Source organism: Paramisgurnus dabryanus, chromosome 10 (assembly GCF_030506205.2).
Source record: "Paramisgurnus dabryanus chromosome 10, PD_genome_1.1, whole genome shotgun sequence".
NCBI lineage: Eukaryota > Metazoa > Chordata > Actinopteri > Cypriniformes > Cobitidae > Paramisgurnus > Paramisgurnus dabryanus.
This window is the reverse complement of record NC_133346.1, coordinates 16787404-16811453: the sequence shown is the minus strand read 5'-3', so window position 1 is coordinate 16811453 and position 24050 is coordinate 16787404. Positions and strand designations below refer to the sequence as shown.

Below are 24050 nucleotides of genomic sequence, written 5' to 3'. Positions count from 1 at the left end.
GTAGCCAAGATCAGAGCTGTTGATGCTGACTCTGGATATAACGCACTTCTGTCGTATCACTTAACTGAACCCAAAGGAACGAATCTATTCCGAATCGGTACCAACACTGGAGAAATAAAAACCAGGAGACGAATGAGTGACAATGACTTAAAAACTCACCCACTTATCATTACAGTGTCTGATAATGGAGAGCCATCACTTTCAGCAACTATGTCTATGGATGTTGTGGTTATGGAGAGTATGGATGACATACAGACATCGTTCAGACAAGTTCCAGTTAAAGAGGAGAGTTTTTCCGATCTGAATCTTTATCTGCTCATCGCTATTGTTTCAGTGTCAGTCATCTTTTTACTGAGTCTCGTTGGTTTGATAGCAGCTAAATGCTACAGGACAGACGGGAGTTTTAGTCGGTACTGCGCTCCAGTGATCAGCACGCATCCAGACAGGAGCTGGTCTTACTCCAAGTCCACGCAACAGTATGATGTGTGTTTCAGTTCAGACACAATGAAGAGTGACGTCGTGGTTTTCCCTTCGCCGTTTCCGCCGGCTGACGCAGAACTAATCAGCATTACTGGAGAAGACACTTTTACGAGCACCCAAACTCTTCCTACCACTGGGAAGGTGAGCACTGTTTCTGACCTTGCAGTATGACGAGCATGATATGTGTGGCTTGAAAAAAGAATAAGTTGAAATGTTTACGTTTTTTAGAGCTTTTTTAGCTGACAATTACATAGAGAAAATTACTTAATTACGTAGTTTTCACTGATGTTGTTGCTGGTCACAGTTTTTAATTACAACTTTTTTGACTAGGGTCCTATTTTTTTAGTTTAGTTTAGTTTAGTTTTAGAAGTTGTCGTTTCAGCACCACTGCGGTGGACAGCGCCACCTCACTGCCATACAAGCAAGACAGAAGTTTTAGCCTTCGTTTAAAACTCCTTAATGATCTGATTACTAATTCATCAAAGAAGTCTGTTTTAGTTATGTCTCTTTAATAATATTAAACAGTAGTTACTGATGCAAGCAAGTTTCAAAGCTACTGCTGTGTCTTCAAAGAGAATTTAAATGATCTTTAATAAGCTTTTCTCTGCCTAGTATTTAAACAGAGGTGTAAAGTACACTCCGTTGAAAAATGGTTCTCCATAGCACTAAAAGTGGTTCACTGGCTCGGTATCACAGGAGAGACATTTTTAATGCTATATAGCACACATGTAGCACCTTTGTAGAACCATATGGTGCTAGAAAATAGCTATATCCCCACTTATGGTTCCCCATAGTGGCTATATAGGTGCTATAGCACTTATTTTTTGGAGTGTACTCAAGTACTTGTACTTTATCAAAGTGTTTTTCTTTTATTCCATTACATTTCACATTAAATAAAAAAGTGCAATATCATCAATCAAAATGTAGTGAAGTAAAAGTTTGCCAAAGAAAAACACTCTGGTAAAGTATAGCTACTTGAAAAATGTACTTACAGTAAGTACTTTACACCTCTGAATTTAAATTAAGCATTTTATTTAAGAGTTTTCTTTATTACTTTTAAAGTTGGCATGAAAGTCACTAAATTGTCTAGCTTAACACTTTTCTGTGCAGTAACTACATTAGTATTTATTTATTTATTTATTTTGCTATCGAAACGTGTTATAAATAAAATTTTCATGCTTTATTTTCTGACTCCATACTGTCTTAGTTGCATGGTAGGTTTTTCTTTTTTTCTCAGAGCCTGTGAAAAATTCCCATGCAATTGGGTTAGTACCAGGTCCTGCTTTGCCCAGCTGTCTGAGGAAGATATATGGATTAGAAGTCTGTGGGTCTCAGGGCTTTTGGAGTGCTGCAGTCCCACCTGCATTATTCCGAAGCTTCTCAGGCTCTCTTTTGCTCTGCGCATTAATGAGAGAGATACTGCAGAGTCAGTGAGAGGGAGGCACAGTAGATTTTATGCTGTTTAATGAAAATGAAAAAAAAAACATCTGCTTCTTTCTTTCTCTCTCTGCATTCTTAATCAGAGGTGGACAGTAGTATATTGTTCTACTTAAGTACATTTTCAAGTATTCATACTTTATCAGTGTTTTTCTTTAAAAAACATACATTCCGAACATATTATTATAATTTTAACTCGACTACATTTCATAAATACAAGTTTTTGTTTTACATTTAATATATAAGTACATTAAACATCTAATACTTTCTTAATTTTCTTAAGTGCTTTTACTTGAGTAAAAATAAAAAAGCACACAACTTTCATGTAATTAGTTACATTTTAATATGAGATTCAAAGGAATAAACAGTATAATATGCTTTAGAATGTAGTGAACAATAGAATGACAAATAAGAAGACAAATAAAAAATGTAACCAAAATGAAAGTCCTGTCCACCTCTACTCTTAATGTACACCTTATTCTGTTGCTTTTTGTATATGTTTTTATTTATTCAGTGTCATGTGTTTGTCTTGTATGGCTTTACTCCATGTCTATATGGTCTTAATTCATCTGTTTGATTTATGTTTCATTACATGTGTTCTCTCTACTGAGCTGAGCATGCCACATTATGTGTCTTGTTATAGAGGTCAGGTGTAAATTCATAGATTTTGATATAAGATCTGTCAGTGTTTAATGTGTTTTCATCACAGAAGCAGCACTTTATTTTTCAAAGCTGCTTTCCACGTTAATTTAAATGTAAGTAAATGTAAGTTTTAAAATTCAGTAAATAGCCAGAGATATAATGTTGTGCATGCTTTTTTGAAGTTAGCTGTTAGTATTGACAGGTTTTTATATCAAGTCCCATTTTATTAGTGACAAAAGCAGAGATAATGTTTATTTCATTTTTTCTTCATGGTTATTTATTTATTGATTAGTTTACATCTCTGTTATTTTTTCATTTGTGGCAGATATTGTTTGAGGCAGGGCACATGTACAGACAGACAGGCTGATAGCAGCACATCACATTTAGATTCTGGCAATCACTTCACATCACATAGACATTAGGGACACATGAACATGGTGCAGTAATACATTTGCATATAACTGTATTAAGTTCAGATACTCCTGTAGTTCAATTGCTTAATCCAGCGGTTCTCAAATCCAGTCATTGAGTACCACTGCTTTGCACATACATACACTGTTAAAAATTTCTGTGGAAATTACAGTATTACGGGCAGCTTTTTGCCAATTACTTATTGTAGATTTTAAGTGCACCTATTTCATTGCTAAAGACTATAGTTATTTTGTATATTTGGTATAATACAATGTGTTTGCGTGGTTAATCGTTAAAAAACATTATTTTCCACATACCGTACATTTTTGTAGCTCCAGATATACTGCTTTCCTCAAACGCTCTGATTTTGTACAAATTTTGTGATGCTCCTTACCATGTTTGAAAGATTTGATCACAATGCAATGCTAACAGGAGTTAACTTACAGGCTATGAGTCACAGCAGGAGGAATTATGATAATGTCGGTCTTTATATCACCAAACCCTGGAAGTGAACTGTTGCCTACAATCCGTGTGTTTGTCGTAGTCCAAGAAAAGAGATTTACTTTGGAGACGATATCTCGCATCATCGTTTACCTTTTGCATATCGTTAACATGTACTAATACACTTACACAGCAAAGGAAATGTAAATAGTGAATTGGAGGATAGTTGTTCTTTAAATTTATGTTGTTTACTGGCAACAGTTTGTTCAAAGTTAAATGAACATTAAAAAATGAATAAGTCTTTATCTTTACAGAATAAAACTAAAATAACAACCTCATGCAAAGCATTCTGGGAACCAAAATCTGAAAGAAAAAACAGAGAAAGGTTGATGAGGATTTCTGGTTTCCAAAACGCTTTGCAACAAAGACTTGTTTATGTTTAATGTTCATTAAACTTTGAACAAACTGTTGCCAATAAATAACATCAAATTAAATCTACCGTAAGTTACTGCCAAACAGCTGCATAACCAAAGCAAATTTTCTACAGTGTACATTTGTATGTTTTTCTTAAACACATGATTCAAATAATTAAAATACATTTATATTAATGGATCTGAGTCTGATAGATAACATACGAAATGTGCAGAGCAGTTTTGGACTGTATTTGAGAACTATTCTGAGGAGTTTTGAGATATTGAGCATCAAAGTTTTCAAATAGCATTTTATTTGACTTTGTAGACAGAACTTTTGTGCTTTCTAAATGAAAGTCCTAAAATCTAAACAACTTAAAAAGCATCACATAATGTAAATAAGAATATGTGAACTAAATTTGTACAGTGTTAATTAATAGTTCAAAATTTGAAGAATCTTACTTTTGTTCATTCACACGTCTGTCTTAAGCATTAATTTCACCTGCTTCCTGTGTTGTTGATCACAAGTATTATGTAGCGTGAGCCACAAGGATCTTGTTTCAGTGTGTCAGCCAGCTGTGAATTTGTGGTTTATTGGCAAACTTCACATCCCTTGAATTGTAATGCTGAGAGGTTTAGGAAAGACGATAGGTCTGTTTGTGCTTGTGGATTTTGTTATTTAAAATATATGCTTGGCGATTCATGGATGAGTGCTACATCATTGTGAGAGACTATGAATCACAGTGTGGGTATGTGTGTTATTTTTATGAATTGACTGTAAACAGCTAAGCCTGTTGAGCACATTAGTGGTATGTGTGCATGTGGCTTCTGTTTCCAGAAGATAGAGAATGACCTAAGCCTTTTTTGAAGGTTATGCTGGGATTTCTACCCCTGAGGGTGTATCTCTGTATCGCTTCTTATCTGCAAGACACTGGCAATCGAAGGGAGGGAGGGAAGGAGCATTACACATTTATTGCCATGAATCAGGTTTTGTAACAAATGAAATGCTATAAATGTTTAAAAAAGGCACATGATGGTTCTAATACAAATACATATTTCATCATGTTTGCATAGATGTAGGGATTCATTTTCACAGTAACTTGCATATCTTATATAAAATGCATGTCTCAGGTTGCTGGCTCATGCAACAGAAAGAATATTTGATGATTCCCTGCAGTGTATCAGTGAGAGGAAGGGTGGGTCATCTCTGCAGAGGGCTGCAGGTGGCAGAATGAGTCAAGCTGAACAGAATAGAGAGAGAGAGAATGAGAAAGGCTGTGGTATGGTTTGCAAGCGCCCTCTGTTGGCGGGAGTGATTATTATGGTTTCCTTAGACCCCATAGCAGTGGTTCTCAAACTGGGGTTTGATCCGAAGTCCCAGTTTAATGACATTTTATAAAATACATTATATATATTTTTTTTTAATTAAAATTCCATTTAATAAAAATCCCACAAAGGGATGCACCCTACACACAGTTTAAGAACCACTGCCCTATAGTATTTCTGCTGTATAACTCAAACATGCTTTTTCCTGCACTGTTAACGATTTCCCTGTATTTTTACAGTACGGTACTGGCAGCACGGTTGCCAGTAAGTTACTGTATTTTGGTTTTACAGTACTGTACTGTAATACCATTTTACAGTACACAAACTAGTACTGTATAGTTACAAAGCAGTACTGTACTGTAATTTTACAATATTTTATTACAGTAGTCTATTTTTACAGTAATTTACTGTAATGTCTATATTGACCCATAAATACTATTTATTACTTATTACAGTTAATACAATAATATTATATAAAATAGCTAGAGATTTAGGTTTAAATCTATAGTTATTAATATGGTAAAAATGCTAAATTAAAACATAATGAATTAAAAGGCAATCCAAGCAATGTTTGTATCAAAATTTTATTAAAAAAAACATTTAATTGAAACAAACATATTTAAAACAAGATTTTAAACAATAATAAACATATAATCAAGTAACATAAAATAAAATCAACAAGTATAAACAAGTTTGGAGACCCCTGCTGTAACATATTTAACTCTGGCAATAGAACACTGTTCCATAGTTTGAAGTTTTCAGTTTAAAGTCCATCATCGACTAAAAGGTAACATTTCACCGTGGTAAAAACAACACTGGCCCATAGTTTTAAATATTCTACTTGAATTTCATTGAACACTAAAAATAAATTAAAAATTAAACTGTGGCAGACAGACCACAGTGGCCTTTACTGAAGTCGTCCATTCGAACTCAATCAGCGACTGCATGAAGCTGTTCACAGGGGTTAATGGCCACAGCTTTTCTCTGCACCAAGTTCCTTGTCTTTTTGCTTGCTCCTTGTCTGGATGTGCACTTTTTCCCATCTTTGGAATTAATTCTATCCAGAAACCTGTTAGAAATATCATAAACATTAAGTCAACAAATATAAGATAGAAAAAGATTCTTAAAAAATTAAACTCAGCCTTGAATTTACTCCTATTCTGAAACCTTTTGCTCTTATTCTACTGTTCCACACCTAATTACATTAAAATACAGAAGATTCACTTACCGCTGAACAAACTCTTTCCTCAATGGACAGCATCCACCTGGATCATGTCATGATTGAATGTCCTGAACAGAAAGTACAAGTGTTACTGATTTGGACACAACTTTTTATTCTGAAAACAAAATCTTTTGTCAATAAAGTCCAGGGACACCTCTGCTAAATAAATACAATTATTAAATTAAATTTCTTATAACCAAAGTCTGAATATTTCTGTTTGTATATTTCTACATGGCAAACTAAGACAATTGTGTACATGTTGTGTATGGTCGTGTTACAGTGTTGTGTGTGAATGAGTGAATGAGTGTATACATGGGTTTCCCTGTCGAGAACGTTCTCTCGACATTGCGTCAGTTAGCTGACGCTATGGGGATTGATCCTTCAATCACGATAACCCTGAAGCCTTATTGCACAACGCCAGTGCAGTTGAAACTCGCGCTGGCCAATGACGCTCAAGACGGCAAAAGAGGGCGTGGCCTTCTCACTATAATAGCAGCCGTCCTGAGCGAATATCTTCAGTATTTTCTCCTTCACGAGCAAGTTTTACCCTGCAACGAAGACATCTGTTGAGTACGCGGATAAGACGGACGTCCCTCTTAGCGATCCAGATGTCGCGAATGTGCTCACGGTGCGGAGGTCCTATCGACCCGCCCGATTCGCACAAACTGTGTATAGTATGTCTGGGGCTTCTCCACGCAGAGACGGCGTTGGTTGGGTCGGAGTGCCCTCATTGTGATGAGCTCACAATGAGGGTGCTCAGGACTCGGCTCAACATCGCTCTCGAAAGCTCCTCGCTGCAGCCTCCCACTGCCGCCAAGGTGCCGCTGGTGGGGGCTCAGCCACCGACGGAGAGCGAGCGCGTGCCGGAACGCCGCGCTTCCCCTCCCCGTCGCTCTCCGGTTCAGTTCGTCGCCGAGAGCCTGCGTCCTGAACCGGGAGCTGCCGAGTCTGTCTCCTTTGGGGTCCCCGCAGAGGAGGATGAGATGTCACTGACGGCGTCTGACGGAGATTGGGACCAATCTCCGCCTGCCGCGTCGGAGGCTGACGCCCACCCCCCCTCCTTTCACGAAGAGCTGGTGCGCATTCTCTCTAAGGCCGTGCAGGATTTAGAGATCGAGTGGAGTTCCCCGCAAGAACCCCAAAGGAGCAAGCTCGATTCGTGGTACTTTGACTCGGGCCGCCGCGCCGCCGCTCCGAGGAAAAGTGCCCCTTTCCTCCCAGACCTGCACGATGAGGTCACCAAAGCGTGGGCGACCCCCCAGGGCGTCCGCGCTCGCGCCGGCGGGTCTGAGCTGTTTTCTAAAGTGGACGGGGCGGAGGCTCGTGGATACCTGCATATCCCCCCCGTCGAGGAAGCCGTGGCGGCCCATCTCTGCCCGTCGTCCTCCTCCTTGGGTGGTGAGGCTTCACTACCCTCTAAGGCGTGCCGCATGACGGCGCACCTGGCTGATAAAGCCTACGCCGCGTCAGGGGAGGCTCTGTCGTCGCTACACACCATGGCGGTCCTCCAGATTTTCCAGGCGCGGGCTCTAAAGGCGCTGGACGAGGGCAGCACGGACCTGAGTACCTTCAGGGATCTGAGGGCGGCAACGGACTTCGCGCTGAAAGCCACCAAAAAGTCGGCGCAGGCTATCGGACGCAGCATGGGCTTCATGGTGGTGATGCAGCGCCAGCTGTGGTTAAACCTCACAGATCTCAAGGAGGCCGACAGGAAGACGCTGCTTAACGCTCCCGTTTCCCCATCTGGCCTGTTCGGTGACGCCGTGGGTACCATCACGGAGCGATTCTCGGAGGCGGTGAAGAGTTCTAAAGCCATGAGTCACTTTCTTCCTCGCCGCCCTATGTCTCATGCGCCGGCGGGACCGCCGCCGCCGAGACACCGCTCCGAGTCTGCGCCACGCCGGCCGGCAGCGCAACCCCCCGCGGCGACGCCCCCGACAGTGAGACCTGAACCGGTGGTGCGTCACAAGAGCCCCTGGCACGAATCCACCAGGAAGCGTCGCAAGAAACCGGGTCCAGGGGGACCGCAGTCCGGAGCAAAGCCGCGTTCCTGACGTGAGTGGTGTGAGAGAGAGAACGCCGAGCGGCGAGCCCGCCGCCAAGAGAACGAAAGTCTCGTCAAGCGTCCCCCTGGCTGTTGCGGGCGACGCAGAGACTGTCTCTTTAAATGTTTTTGTGTTGAATGCAATAAAAAATGTTACTTTTTCACAAAAAGAGCGTGTTCCTCTTTATCTGGTTTCGGGTCGCTCGCCCCAGGGCAGCTCCCACCCTCATATAGACACGCACAGCGCACCCTCCCTGCTTTCGAACCCCCCCGCGACGCGCGGGTCGCAGAGAAAGCGGGGACGGGAAGGGTTAATGCACGGTCTCAGCGAGCCGCACAAAAGCCCGTTGTCTATCGCGGCGTCAGCCGCCCCCCGGCCGTCCTCTCTTGTGCCCGTAACACACACGCTGCACAGAGCGGAGAGGTCTTCATTAGTCCCGCTGGGTCACTCGCCCCCGAGCAGCGATCCGGCGAGCAACGCGCAGCCCCCCAGAACCGAGCTACCCGTCACGCACGAGACGCTCGGCGGCAACGAGCGGTCAGGTCATCCTGTCATTCAACCGCTATCACTGCGCTTAGATGCATGGCGTGCCATTCCCAACATATCGGAATGGATGCTGAACATTATTCAGAAAGGATATTCTCTACAGTTTCGACGCAGACCTCCCCGTTTCAACGGCGTGATAGCGTCAACGGTCCGGGCTCAGGACGAGTCGATTTTGTATCAGGAAATCTGCAATCTCCTCGCCAAACAAGCGATAGAGTCAGTTCCGATGCAAGAGAGAGAGAGCGGTTTTTACAGCCGGTACTTTGTCGTCCCGAAAAAAGACGGCGGTCTCAGACCGATCTTGGATTTGAGACAAATCAACAAAGCATTACACAAACGTGCTTTCAAAATGACTACACTGAAACAGATCCTCGCCCACATTCGGCCCGGGGACTGGTTTATTTCAGTGGACCTAAAGGATGCTTATTTTCACATTCAGATCGCCCCGCACCACAGGCGCTTTCTGAGATTTGCATTCAAGGATGCTGCATACCAGTTCACGGTCCTCCCGTTCGGTCTGGCGCTCGCCCCGCGCACATTCACGAAATGTATAGACGCGGCGCTGTCCCCGCTGAGAGCGAGCGGCATTCGCATCCTGAATTATTTGGACGATTGGCTGATTTTAGCACAATCCAGAGAGGTGCTCATCAGCCACAGGGACGCAGTACTTTCGCATTTAGACAGCCTCGGTCTACGTGTGAATTTGCAGAAGAGCGCTCTATCTCCAACGCAGGAGATCGCGTTTCTAGGCGTGCGTCTCGACTCAGTCTCAATGAAGGCTTTCTTATCAGAGGAGCGCAAACGGGATCTGACGTCTGCTCTGAATGTATTCAGCCACGGAGGCACTGTGCCACTGAAACGGTTTCAGAGACTTTTAGGCTTGATGGCGGCAGCCTCACCGGTTTGCCCACTCGGTCTGCTGTATATGCGCCCGTTGCAACTATGGTTACGATCCAGAGTGCCCAACAGGGCGTGGATATCGGGACGAGCGCGCATTACAGTTACGAACGGATGTATGCGAGCGCTGAGACCCTGGTTCGATCCCAACCTGTTCAGCGGGGGTGCCCCACTCGGGCTGGTTACGAGACGGAAAGTAGTCACAACGGACGCGTCGTTAACGGGCTGGGGAGCCCTGTGCGATGGCGTCCCGGCTTCGGGCTCCTGGCCGGAGTCGGAGCGGTTATGGCATATAAACCGTCTAGAGCTCAAAGCCGTCTTTTTAGCACTGCAGAGCTTTGCGACGCTGATCGGGGGCCATCATGTTCTTGTCCGGACGGACAACACTACGGTGGTTTCATACATAAATCGCCAGGGAGGAGTGCGCTCCAGGCCGCTGTTCAGGCAGGCAGAAGCGATACTGTTGTGGGCGGATCGTCATCTCCTTTCAATAAAAGCGACGCATGTACCGGGCAGCATGAACTGCGGAGCGGATATGCTGTCGAGGAACGGCATTCCCCAAGGGGAATGGAGATTGAACCCCCTATCTATCGAGCTGATCTGGAGTCAGTTCGGGAAAGCAGAAGTGGATCTGTTTGCGTCCGAGGAAAACACACACTGCCCGCTGTTCTTCTCGTTGACGAGCTCTCCTCTGGGCGGAGAAGCGCTGTCGTTGCCGTGGCCGAGAGCCAGCAAATATGCGTTTCCCCCCATAAAACTGCTGCCGTCAGTTTTACACAAGATCAGAGAGGAAAAAGCAACAGTGACACTAATCGCCCCGTACTGGCCGAACCAGCCGTGGTTTCCCGAGCTGTTGGAACTGTCAACGGCTCCCCCGTGGCCGATCCCGTTGAGACGAGACCTGCTCTCTCAGGCGAACGGATCAATCTGGCACCCCAGCCCCGAGAAGTGGAAACTTCACGCGTGGAAGGTGTGTGGGAACCGCTGACAGACGCGGCGCTGCCGCAGAGTGTGCTCGATACGCTGATGCAGTCGCGTGCCCCCGCTACAAGACGGTTATATGCCCTTAAGTGGTCGGTATTCGCTGCGTGGTGCAAAGAAAAAGAGTTTGACCCGGTGAACTGCTCCGTGTCAGCTATTCTATCCTTTCTACAGCACAGAATGGATACGGGAAGCATGCCCTCCACCCTTAAAGTGTATGTTGCTGCTATCGCAGCTTTTCATGCTAATATTGGGGGGCGCTCTGTGGGCAAACACGAGCTCATAACGAAGTTTTTACGGGGTGCACGGCGCCTCAGACCTTCTCGCCCTCCCACCGTACCGTCTTGGGACCTGGCCTTGGTCCTGAAAGCACTAACTCTTCCTCCGTTTGAGCCTATTCTAACGGTAGGTTTGAAGGAGCTTTCTCTAAAAACTGTGCTTCTGCTGGCTTTGGCTTCAGCTAAGCGCATAGGAGATCTGCATGCTCTCTCTGTGAACGCTGAATGCTTACAATTTGGACCAGGAGACTGTAATGTCACGTTGAAACCCAAAGCGGGTTATGTGCCTAAATCGCTATCCACGCCATTTAGAGCGCAGGTTATTTCTATCCCCGCCTTCTCCTCGGATGACGCGGCGACTACTAACGCGATCGTCCAGAGGGAGCTTTGCCCGGTAAGAGCGCTAAAAGCTTATATTGATCGCTCGGCACCGTTCCGGGCAGCGGAACAGCTGTTTGTTTGTTTTGGAGGCAGCACCAAAGGACGCCCAGTTTCCAAGCAAAGACTTTCGCACTGGGTGGTTGATGCTATTTCACTGGCATACTCTAGCCAAGGAGTGCGATGCCCTTTGAATATTAGAGCCCATTCTACGAGAGCTATTACATCGTCATGGGCTTGGTATAAAGGCGCATCTATTCAGGATTTATGCTTGGCTGCTGGCTGGTCGTCTCAGAACACCTTTGCTAGGTTTTATAATCTGGATGTCTCCTCATTGGCCTCCCGAGTGCTTTCGGTAAACAATGCCTCCGCCTCCAGTGCCTGACATACCTGATGGTTTCTATCAGGTCGTGTGTAAGGGGCGGCGCTACTGCGACGCCAACTTGAGAATACCTTAGCGCCGGACGCTGCTCGCTCGCTGAGTATTCGGTTTATTCACTACGAGAATACCACCATGTATTGGTTTTTGCGGATTATCACTTGCATTCCGGACGCCGGAAATCACCCGCTCGCTGGATGCTGAGTCATATGAATATTGCATGTGGATTATTTTCTACAAACTTCAACGCCGGACCTCGTCCGCCGTTTGGGGATGTCAACAGGTGACTGCAAGAGTGCTGTGTTCACCGCCGCTAGTCCAATGATCTAAACACTTCTACAACTTGTGCGCCGGACGCCGTCCGCTCGCTAGGTATGTTGTTAATTCTTTAGCGTTTACTTCTTACCCGCTTAATGTGGTGTTACGCTAGTACGCTACTGGCCCTGTTATGGTTTTTGGCTGGTGATTAGTACGATATGCCGCTATCGGCTGGTCATTGAGATTGTTGCATGCTGTTTGCTTCGTTATGCTTGGCCTATCTTGCCGTATGCACGGCGCGGTTCTATACAATCTCCCATAGCGTCAGCTAACTGACGCAATGTCGAGAGAACGTTCTCGACAGGGAACGTCTCGGTTACTATCGTAACCTCGGTTCCCTGAGAGAACGTGAACGAGACATTGCGTTAGCTGCCGTGCTCACGGCTTCGTAGGCTGTACGCTCGTTCAGTCGTTTTTACTGAAGATATTCGCTCAGGACGGCTGCTATTATAGTGAGAAGGCCACGCCCTCTTTTGCCGTCTTGAGCGTCATTGGCCAGCGCGAGTTTCAACTGCACTGGCGTTGTGCAATAAGGCTTCAGGGTTATCGTGATTGAAGGATCAATCCCCATAGCGTCAGCTAACTGACGCAATGTCTCGTTCACGTTCTCTCAGGGAACCGAGGTTACGATAGTAACCGAGACGATTTAAAGAAACTGTAGTGGTAAAGTGGCTGTAGTGGTAAAGTGCAAACTTACCAAACATAATGTGCTTGGTGTGTGTCTGCTATCACCCGTTGTGCCTCCACATCTGCCTTAACTCCTATAAAAGTGCAAGGACACTCATGTAAACTACAAATAAAAAGTCAGCCACATTCCTGTGTAATTTTGCATGTGACGTGAAAGCATTTAATATTGCAGTCGAAAAAATACATGACTTGTAACTGTACATCATGTACTTGCCTGGTGCCTTTAAAGATGATCCATCTTACCCAATCCAGCTTACAAGCAATGGTAAGACTGTAAAAAAGACAAATGTTACAAAATCTGTTAGCCATAGAAATAAATAGACATTGTGAAGGAAATGGTAAAAGAAAATTTAGTAACACTTTACTATAAGAGTTTATTCCTTAACATTTGGTAATGCCTTAGCTAATATGAACTAACAATGAACAATATATTTTACAACATTAATAATATTTGATAATGTTCATTGTGCAGAGACAAAGTGATTGATTTAAAAATGTATTAAGTGTTTAAATCTAATATCATGCTATGCTAACAAATAAAACATTACTGTAAGTGTTAAGTCAGTTGTAAAACAAATATATATATATATATATATTAGTTGTTATATTATATATTATATATAAATATCTAAATAAGTCTTTTTTTAATTATAACATCTTGTCTACAGAAAATCTCTGAAAATGTCTCGTTTAGTGCAGAAAATAGCGATTTATAGTGATAAGGTAAAAAGACTGTCCCTTTAATGTTTTACCCGGACCGGCTGCGGTGTAACACTATGTCACGCAAAGTTTTTTAACAAGTAGCTAGCTGCTCACTTTAAAGATAAACATGATCGCCTAAATCTGAGCAATCCTGGTGATGCCAGTTTCCTACACGATGTTATAATGGACTACCGTATTTTACATCCAGAGATGAAGGATCAGATGACAGAGACGAGAAGACAAAGGTACGTAAATGCGGAGCCCATTCTCTTTTCGTGCATTGATTTGATGTGTTTTGGAAACTTATATACAGCGTGTAATGCATCTGAAGTGGTGGAAACAATATGCCATAAAAATGTATTGGACAACTTACTGGACGTGTAAAACGCTTTAGAGAAGATATTCTCTGCTTTTGATGATATACCGTAATATAATAACAACAACAATACGCGCGGCAATCCCTTTCGTTCATCTGATATTAAGATGAGCCCAGGTCTGAATGATATTTGGTAGAAGTTAAAGCTGCGATGAGTTCGATGCATGTATCCAGTTATGAGGTTTCTTGTTTTCACTTCTGTGGAGGAGTTCAGTACTACAGTATGCTGTGTACGGTGTGACAAGTCCTGACTGTTTACAACCACGAGTCAGCCTTGCCAAACAGTCGAACTTAATACTTTTCTCTGACGCTAACTGAACGGATGAAACGCCGAGATAAACGACCATTATGCTGGGACCGCAAGACCGCGCTGGCGGGTTGTCTTTGTCCATTTCGTTAAAAATAGTTTCATTGTCACCACACTTTCAACACAATATAAACTCACCAAAACCCTCATAATTTAGTTAAAACAACCCTATATTCATTAAAAAAAAGGTGTAAAGCGAGTTAAAGCAGCGGTAGACATCTGTGTGTAAGCTTACTTTCTGAGGGAGATTGAAACTTTGTTGGCGACCGTTTTTCTCTCTCATTGCACGTTTAAAACAATATTGTGACAAACTATTGACAACATTCTTAAACTAAAAATTAAGTTTTCATGAAACAGAAATATTTCAAACTTACCGAACTGCCAGAAATCAATCGTCCTCCTTCAGCTGCAGCCAGGAGTTGTGCTCTCTCTCCCTCTGTGTGATTTGACGTTGGCGCACTTTCTCTGATTATTGCAAGTACACCTGGCACATTACAGCAATGGCTACAGCAAGGTTACATCAAGACCAAAATATACTGTAAAATTTTCCCGCTCAAACAAATTTACCCAGAATGCATTATGAACTGCAGTACTGTACTGTAATGTACACATACAGTATAGTACTGTGGATTTTTACAGTAATGTACTGCTAAATCTACAGCGACATCTAACAGTGTGCCTCTTCCAGTAGAGGTCTGTCTCTTACACAATTGTCAACCATCCTCTACCACAACCATTTCAGATTCCCTTCCCTGCATTCCCTCTCTCTTTTACTGTCACTATGTGTTACATATAACACGCCTTTCACTCCCATGATGCTTTGCTTCAGTTTTTGAAGAACATTCTTTCTCTCGTTTCTTATTGAAAAGCTTCTCTTTCTGTACAGTGTTTCATAAAATAATAACAGGAACTAAGCTATGAAATGACATTATAAAAATAGCTAAATGACTAATTTTGAGATGAAAATGACAATAGTCAGGTCAACACTTGTTTTCATTTATTCTCAAGCAAATGGATCATTAAGGGGTTAAGGGACCATTGAGACCGCAGGTATACTTTCTGGGGGTAAGACTACGTTGTTTAAGGAGTAGCTAGAGGTCTGGCTTCTGATTTTATTATTGTCCATTACTACTGACTCATTTCACAACACCAAGCATATAGGCCAAAATCAAGTGAAATGATAGAAGACGTGAATATATGTGTGTGTGTGTGTTTGAGAGAGCGAGATGTTATTTTAGTTTACATTGCAGTGGGTGGTCTGCCTCTGGATGCCCTTGCTGAGGGCAGTGTTAGTTCAGTCTGTCTGTGTGGTGTCTCTCAGATGGGTGCATCTCTTTTAAAATCTGGCACACTTATGTAAGTCATGTCAGGAAAGGAGGAATAGCACTTTGTAAATGTGTCACTGCACTGTCAAAGGACAAAGTTCACATTCTTCAGCAGTATGGGTGGGCGTTAGATTTACAAGTACAATAGCCTATCTTTCTTTTGTAGGAGGTATGTTTATCTAGCTAGGAAATTTTGCATCTTGGTGATTACAAAGGGAGAGGATTTTAATCTTCATGAAATGTAAAAGTGTGAGAATTTAATTTGACAGTAACATTCCTTAGGAACCTTGTTGCGGGGTGTATTGGTGTGTAATTGGCAGTATTACACTCATCTTGTTTCTCTATCATTCACACATTCTGTTCCCTAAAGCCACAACTCGCTTTTGTAAATGTCAGTTTGGTTATTACACACTGACAGTGAAAGCAAACATGAATGCCTGGTTGTGCTTTAATTCTCCAGTTTAGGTTAAGGGGGTCATAATCAATCTATCAAGTTGTGAACAAATTGTCTCATTAAAAATAAGAATTTTCTATATCCTAAATGTAATGTATCCGTTAATGGTCTTGTCATAAGACCTTTTTATCACGTTTCCTGTGTGATGTAAATCTAAAGGCCAGACTAGGTCAAATCCAGCAACAGCAGGAGGTAGAAAAATTGATATTGCAAACCTGTGCAACCATGGTAAACACAATTAACTTTCTTCTTTGCCAGTGGAGGGTAAATTGAGATCATTTCTTATTTTCCACCACCATGTATATGAATTTTGAAATATTGTTTTTCAAAAAATGATGTTTCATCTCTGTGACAGCACCTTAAGAACATCATGATTTTGTTGCTTATTATGGTTATGCAGTAAAAACAGTAAAAACAGTACAAGTTTTTATGACAGAGTAAACATTGGCCTATTTGCCACAGTGCTTACACAGTTCTATAATATAATATAAAAACATTTTATATATTTTATATTGCTCTTAACCTCCCAAGACCTGGTGTGTCCACATACATGGACATCACATTTTTTGTTGTTTGCACCATAATAGTTAAATCTGTGTAATGTTGTACACAAACGTGGACAATAACACTGCTTCATGTTCAAAGAAAAATATTTGGTTATTATGTTTCCTAACCCAAAATAGCTGGAAGAAATCTGAAAAAAAAGACAAAGCAAAGACTGGGTCTTGGGATGTTAAGGAAAGTATTTAGTCTTTTGAAAGCTGATTTTTTTTGAAGGTGTGCTGTTGAAAAACGTACATAATGTTTTTATTATTACTTTGTGTCACATAACACTAGAAAATACTAATAATGAAAACATCTAGTAATAAATAAATATAAATCTTGAATTTGTAGCTCTTTTTTCATTAATATTGTATTGTATATATACTTGTTTTGGAAGCAGATGACTTGAGGGGACTGATTCGATTTAGTCTGCTCTGACTTCGTTTATGTCATCGGTTTCAGAGTGACACTGTACCTCACTGTGGCGCATTTTGACGGATGCGCAGAGATCGCGCCCGAGGCGCTCACGGCCGAATGACCCGGTCTGTCTGAAGTCAAAACCACAGACAGGGCAGAAGAAAGTGAAAAGAAAAACGCTTGCTGTGCCAATAATAATGCTGATAATAAGTTTGAATGAATACTGAAAAGTAAAATGCAAAAAGAAAAAAAAAATGAGCTGAACCAAATGATTTTGCGGTTCTTTGCATGCTGAATAATTATAATGTTTGCGAATTTGCGACGCCCACCAGAGATGCGAGAGATTGGCAGCGGAGGCGTGAGTTTATTTCACAGCTTTAAAATAGTTTGGGAAAGTTTAACGGTTATTCTGGATAGAGCACATGACACAATGCAATATCTTACAGAAAATCAATTTAAACCCATTTAATTGTGAGTTTTCTCATCGGTGGCTCTTATAAATAATGAACCGAAGCTTTACACGCTCTGTCCTTGTTCTGGAAAAGATAATGATGCTTTTAAAGTATCCACTTTCTAATTAACGTGGACGTTTTTTCGAAATTGCTCGTCTTTGCGCGGAACCTTATAAAAATCGGAATGCTTTATTTGATAGGCAGCCCATCCCCCGGTGTACCGCACCAACATCATCGAACAGTGATGAAGAGGAGCAGAAAAGGAGTCTGAATGGGAGGGGGGACTTGAAGCGGAGAGAGGGAGAAGAGGAGAGAGAGACAGAGTGCGCGCACGGCGAAATATGCAGCACCAGTGGCAAGGAAACACACCCGTCAGCGGCGCGCACAGGAAAAAAAAAGGATAAGCGCGGACAAAGGAAACATGGGCGCATCCGAGACGTATCCGTGCGCTTATTTGGGATTGACAATTAGGCCATTGTGCACATAAATGGAAAACCAATTAGGTGACTTTAATGCTGAAGTGGGAGGCAAGATATTGCAAACTGAAAAGGCGGAGTGCTGTTTTTAATCCGTCTGCGGATCCTGTGATCTTGCGATGGCTTTTGCAGGGATATGTGATTGCCTAGACAAAAAAGTGCCTCTTTCTTTTTTGGTATGTTTATTATTTTGTGGCCTTGCTTTTGGACAAATACGATATTCCGTGCCAGAGGAATCGGAAAGTGGAACGATTGTAGGTGATATTGCACAGGATTTGGGTTTGGATATTCGCAGGCTCTCCACCCGAAAAATTAAGGTAACCTCTAACGGCGGCAAACGGTATGTGGACCACAAGAATGGAAAGCTGTTAATAAATGAGAGAATTGACAGAGAAGCGCTGTGTGATTCGAGCACCGCATGTGCTTTGAATTTAGATGTTCTTCTTGAAAATCCATCTGAAGAGCATAATGTCGAGGTGGAGATAACAGACGTGAATGATAATACGCCGCAGTTCCCCAGAGACGAGTATCAATTGGAGATCACCGAATCTGCTTTGCCTGGTTCTCGTTTTCCAGTCGAGCATGCCCAGGATCCGGACATCGGTAGCAATTCTGTTCGAATATACCGGCTCAGTCCAAATGAGCATTTTGCTCTCGATTCCAATAAACCATCGCTGAATAGCAAGCACATCGAGCTCGTTCTCAAAAAGCCCTTGGACCGCGAGATCGCCCCTTACCATCAATTAATCCTGACAGCGACAGACGGTGGCACACCAGCACGAACAGGTACCGCAAAAATTAATGTTCGCGTCTTAGATTCAAATGACAACAACCCAGTATTTGACAATTCAGTGTACAAAGTGAAATTGCTTGAGAATTCGCCAAAAGACACTTTGGTTATTAAACTGAATGCCACGGACCAAGATGAAGGAACAAACGGGGAGGTGCTTTATTCATTCAGCAGTTACACGCCAGACAGGGTCAGACAAATGTTCAGCATGGACACCAACACTGGAGAAATCCGTGTCAAGAGCAATGTGGACTACGAGGACACCAATTCCTATGAAATGTATATCCAGGCCATGGACAGAGGCCCAGCTCCAGTGGCGGCCCATTGCAAAGTGGTGGTGGAAGTTGTAGATGTGAATGACAACGTTCCAGAAATTGTGCTTTCCTCTTTATCCAGTCCCGTACGTGAAGACGCCCGTGCGGACACTGTGGTGGCTCTGATCAGCGTGACAGACCGTGACTCAGGCCCAAACAAACAGGTGACCCTTGATATTCCACCTGGCCTTCCTTTTAAAATTAAATCCTTCAGAAATTATTACACCTTGGTAACATCTGCCTTTTTAGACCGTGAGACCATAGCGGCCTATAATGTCACACTTAGTGCCACGGATGGCGGAACCCCTCCACTTTCTTCCCGAAAGACCATTCAGGTGGATGTTGCAGATGTAAATGACAACCCTCCACGCTTTGAGCAGACATCCTACACCGTCTATGTCCCGGAGAACAATGCCCCTGGAGCCTCGCTTTGTACCGTCAAGGCTCAGGACTCGGATGTCAACGAAAATGCTCGCATCACCTACACGGTCCTAAATGACAACAATCATGGCATCCCTGTCACCTCCTATGTGTCAGTAAAAGCGGACACAGGTGTTGCATATGCCCTTCGCTCATTTGACTATGAAACATTACGGGAATTTCACTTCCAGGTCAAAGCTCAGGATGGTGGTATCCCACCACTCAGCCGTGTGGCCACTGTCTATATCTACATCATGGACCAAAACGACCACCCACCTGAAATTGTCAATCCCCCAGCCAATGGAACGCGCTCAACCGAAACAGTGCAGAAGAGTGCGGAACCAGGTACGCTGATCACAAAGGTCACGGCCTATGATGCAGATGCAGGACAGAACGCATGGATCGTCTACCTGCTGGACCAGGCCAGTGATCTGGACCTATTTAAAGTGCACGAGCACACGGGAGAGATCCGTACTACGCGCCGAGTCCTCGAGGACAACTCCACCTCCTTCAGTCTGACTGTTTTGGTCAAGGATCACGGTGAACCGCCTCTATCATCCACTGCCACCATCAATGTTGCCGTCATGGAAGTACCACCTAAATTCACCCCAGACCCAAAAAGAATCATCCGCCCTCATAGCACTCTTTTGTTTTCCAACGTGACATTGTACCTCATTGTAGCCTTGAGTGCCACCACATTTGTGTTCTTGGTGACGGTCGTTGTCTTAGCTATTGTGCGTTGCCATGCCTACTGCACCCAGCCAGGGTCCTGCTCACCTTGCTGCGTGTCCCAGAAAGGCCAGGCGGAGAGTGGCTCCGGAGGGGGAGGTGGAGGTGGAAGTGGAGGTGCTAATTCTCAACCCAATAACAACGTGGTGCTTCGCCGGGACCTTAAGGTGGAACCTCATTACATTGAAGTCCGTGGAAATGGCTCCCTGACCAAAACCTATTGCTACAAGACCTGTTTGACTGCTACGTCGGGCAGTGACACCTTCATGTTCTACAACACAGGCCGACCCATCAGTGGCACCTGGGGCTCAGAAAGATTTTTTACAGGAGGGAGCGGATTTGTTCGCAGGCTCAGCATGCCAGATGCAGCAGGTCTACAGGTCTGTCTTATGATTTTAGTTTTTTTTTAAGCATTAGCACACATAACATGCACACTTTGCCCAATTTTTGTTCCCAGCAGAGTGGATATACAGGTGGCAGTCATACTATGAGCTGCAATGAAGCTTGTTGCTTACGTGTCAGTAGCTTTTGACCTTGCTATCTCCTGTGTCACTGTGTAGTTTTACTAATGCAGCTTTACACAGGTCTTCACTTCAACCCACATTAGTATCAAACATCAAGACCTTCTCAAGTAGCTGCCAGCCAGTTCATGTGTCTTTAGTCCAACATTTATTTATAACATCAAAGTATTTTGTTGGTGCAATTTTTTTCATTTAAGTGAATTATATACTTTTTAAAGAACAAATAATCTCAATCACAACATAGTTTGCTAGCTCAGGTTTAATAAAGTGCTTGTGCATTTGCTGTCATAGGGATTTGCTTAGGTTCCATTGGTCTGTTTTTGCTGCTGTGTAGTTGGTGTCACTTTGTGAGCCATGGATTCGTGAAATGTGTTTTAATTAGCCAGAACATGATCTAAAGGCGGTGTGTCCTGATGGCTTACGGGAGGGGGTGTTGCAGATGGTTTAAATAACAAAAAAATCGAAATCTCTGTGCATTAGAAAAATTGTAGAGCTTGCAGGAAGAGGCATCATATCCTTTTAGATTTGGTGGTTGTGAGAGCCAAAACAGTCACTGCAGCAGTCGACACTGCTGAAGATTTAAGAGCAAAGGCCGTATGTCCAAGATAAGAGATCCAGAAATGAAATTAACCTTCAGCTTTTGCTTCTCAGCCCTGCAAATTATATTGTGCGAGAACGGGAGAGTCTCTTTGCACGCACTTTCTCCCCCCTGAATTCACCTGATTAAAGAATGTTATTTATTCAAATTATCTGGGCCATTTTCTAAAGCCTCATCCATTCACATATTCCCCAACCCAGTTTTTTTATTTTACTAGGGAAAATATAAAAAGAGCTCTGACACAACATGCCTGGGCTCTCGCTGCGAGACCAATAAATGCATTCACTGTAAAATTCTGGAGCCAATCTTCTCTGTGTATTATATTACAAGGTAAATGGTCATCTTGTTAGCCCTATACTGATTGGTTCAGTTTTTGTGGTTGAGGGCAGAAAATGCTCAAGTATCAATTTACATGAGGTCAGCTGGTATCTTGGGATGAAATCATCGGGTACCAGTGGGAGTGGAGCGGATGCTAGGACAATAGAAAGATGTTTTGGGGGCGGTGGGTTTATCTTGAGAGGAGGGGCGATGGGTAATTAAAATGTGTGTGTGATAATGGGTTGCGTATGTTATTAGATGAACGATAAAGAAACTCCATGTGCATTATTATTATGAACACTGAAAACACACACACCAGCAAGTCATGAGCCATGGCTTAGTGCCAATTGTTGTCTCAGTGGTCCTGTATTTTTTCCAGATGCGGCTCACATTAAAATGCAACGCACACACATAGACACAGAGCATTATGATTTATTGATGAGAATATATCTGACCTCTTTCCTATTCCAATACCTCATCTCTCCTCCTCTCTCTCTCTTTCCAGCCAAAAGGGCCGAATGCTGACTGGCGTTACTCTGCGTCGCTGAGGGCAGGAGTGCAGAGGTAAGCACTTTTGCTGATAATAAAGTCCTAAAAGAGTTACAGTTTCCTTTGAGCTGTTGGACTCCCACCCCTGCCTTTTTCAGTAGCTTAGGAGGAATTATTAAAAACTTGTTTAATCTCTTGCTTTATAAGACAATTGAGCAACTACATGGACATTCTGTAGTTCAGTAATCTATTGTTCACATGAATTTATAAATGCATATTTTAACATTTTAAAGTGATAGTGTTACTGCTTCACTTGAACTTACAGATTTGTGTCAATTTTGGTTTATTAGCTAAAAGTTGCAGTCTGATTCATTGCAAACAAGAAAATATTGTACTTGTAAAACTAATATAAGGTCCAAAATAGGGTGAATACTTAGAAGTAGTCATGTTGACACCAGACCCATGATCACCAGAAGCTCCCCGACTCCTTATTGACCCCCTGTGCCTTCCTCAATGGACCAACTGTGCTCTGTCTGTCTTCAATGCACAAACACATGCTCTGAAGCGTTTGCTTGGGGCCTTTCTTTGACATAGTGGCTGTCTGCAGTGTGATCTTGAGTACAGTATGTAGGTCATCAGCATTTTCCACAGCAGATAGGACCACCCAGCATAAAGGACAAGCTAGCTGATGAGACGAGCGTGTCAGCTTATGCACGCACACAAAACAATCGCGAGTCTAATCTCAGGAGAAATATTTAGATGCACAAATACTGACAAAATGAGTCATCGCTAAGCCTAAAAATACTTTCAAACTGTTCACACGTACACACACAAGCACATAAAGAGAACCCCTCCCATCACACGCATACAGTTTTCAAAGGGTGATGGGATGTCTGTTTTATGTGATAATAATGCGCTAGCCTGTGGGCTTATCTCCTGGGATTTTTTAGTTTGTGCGATTTTGTGTGCTTGGTGTGGTGTGATATACACAAGGGACGACAGTACACACAAGGGCCATTTCAGATTAAACTTCTTTGGTCATTCAGAGCAGTAGCACCACAGGGCATCAAACATGAAATGCAGTGAGAAAATACATAAACAGAGTAAGATGATAAAACATGTAAAAAGCAATAGTAAGACATAAAACTGATTTATTTTCAGTAATAATGACATTTACAAAATTACTGGAAAAGTGCTGCTTTTATAGATGGTTTCAGCTGCAACAACATTAACAAATGGCTTTCGTGGCCAAAACGCAACTTCCGGTAGACTTCCACAAAGAATTAATGACAACAGAGTCCCCCAGAGTAGATTATTTCTAATAACAACCAAAATAAAGAACCAGTAAATTATCTTAGTTCAAATCATATCAACTACTACACTAAAGTAACGTTGTGTAAAATTAATGTATGCAATTTTATAGATTCTTAAATTCTTGCCTGGCTGCGAACCTCTCTTCGCACAGTACTTTTCAGGTCACGGTTTATTTATATGGCACCTTAAAAACACAAAGCACATAAAAAACATATCATAAAATAGATGTACAAAGATTATGAACTACTTAAAATCGGTAATAGCCTACTATCAATTAATAAACATCCTACACATCTACCCTGAAAGTAAAGAAAAACTAAATAAATTAATAATAATAATAATAATAATAATAAAACCAGGTTATGAATAGGCCTTTCTGACAAGGTATTTGTTCATGAGGTAATTTTATGGCGCTTTTTCATTGCATAGTACCCCACGGTTTGGTTTAGTTTGGGTCGGGTCTTTCTTTTTGGAGCTTTTCCATTGGGTGCAGTACGTAGTACCCGATACTTTTTTTCGTACCACCTCGGTTGGGGTTCCAAGCAACCCGAGCTGATACCAAACGTGACGCGAAAACACAGTAGATCACTGATTGGTCTGAGAAAATCGTCACTACAGCGTCATCGC

At 42.7% G+C, this 24050-nt stretch overlaps 1 protein-coding gene across 6 annotated transcripts in view; it reads left to right on the top strand.

Moving 5' to 3' along the window:
• Positions 1-24050, top strand: part of LOC135779722 (protocadherin alpha-C2-like) — a 72870-nt gene that overhangs the window by 35497 nt on the left and 13323 nt on the right. For 5 of the 6 annotated variants that reach the window (XM_065290555.2, XM_065290556.1, XM_065290559.2 and 2 more), the window contains exon 2: positions 22126-22184. In XM_065290555.2, the coding sequence (XP_065146627.1) occupies positions 22126-22184 (59 nt within the window). Of the gene's footprint in view, positions 1-17713; positions 20564-22125; positions 22185-24050 lie in introns of those variants that run through there. The other variant, XM_065290554.2, reaches the window with a different exon arrangement.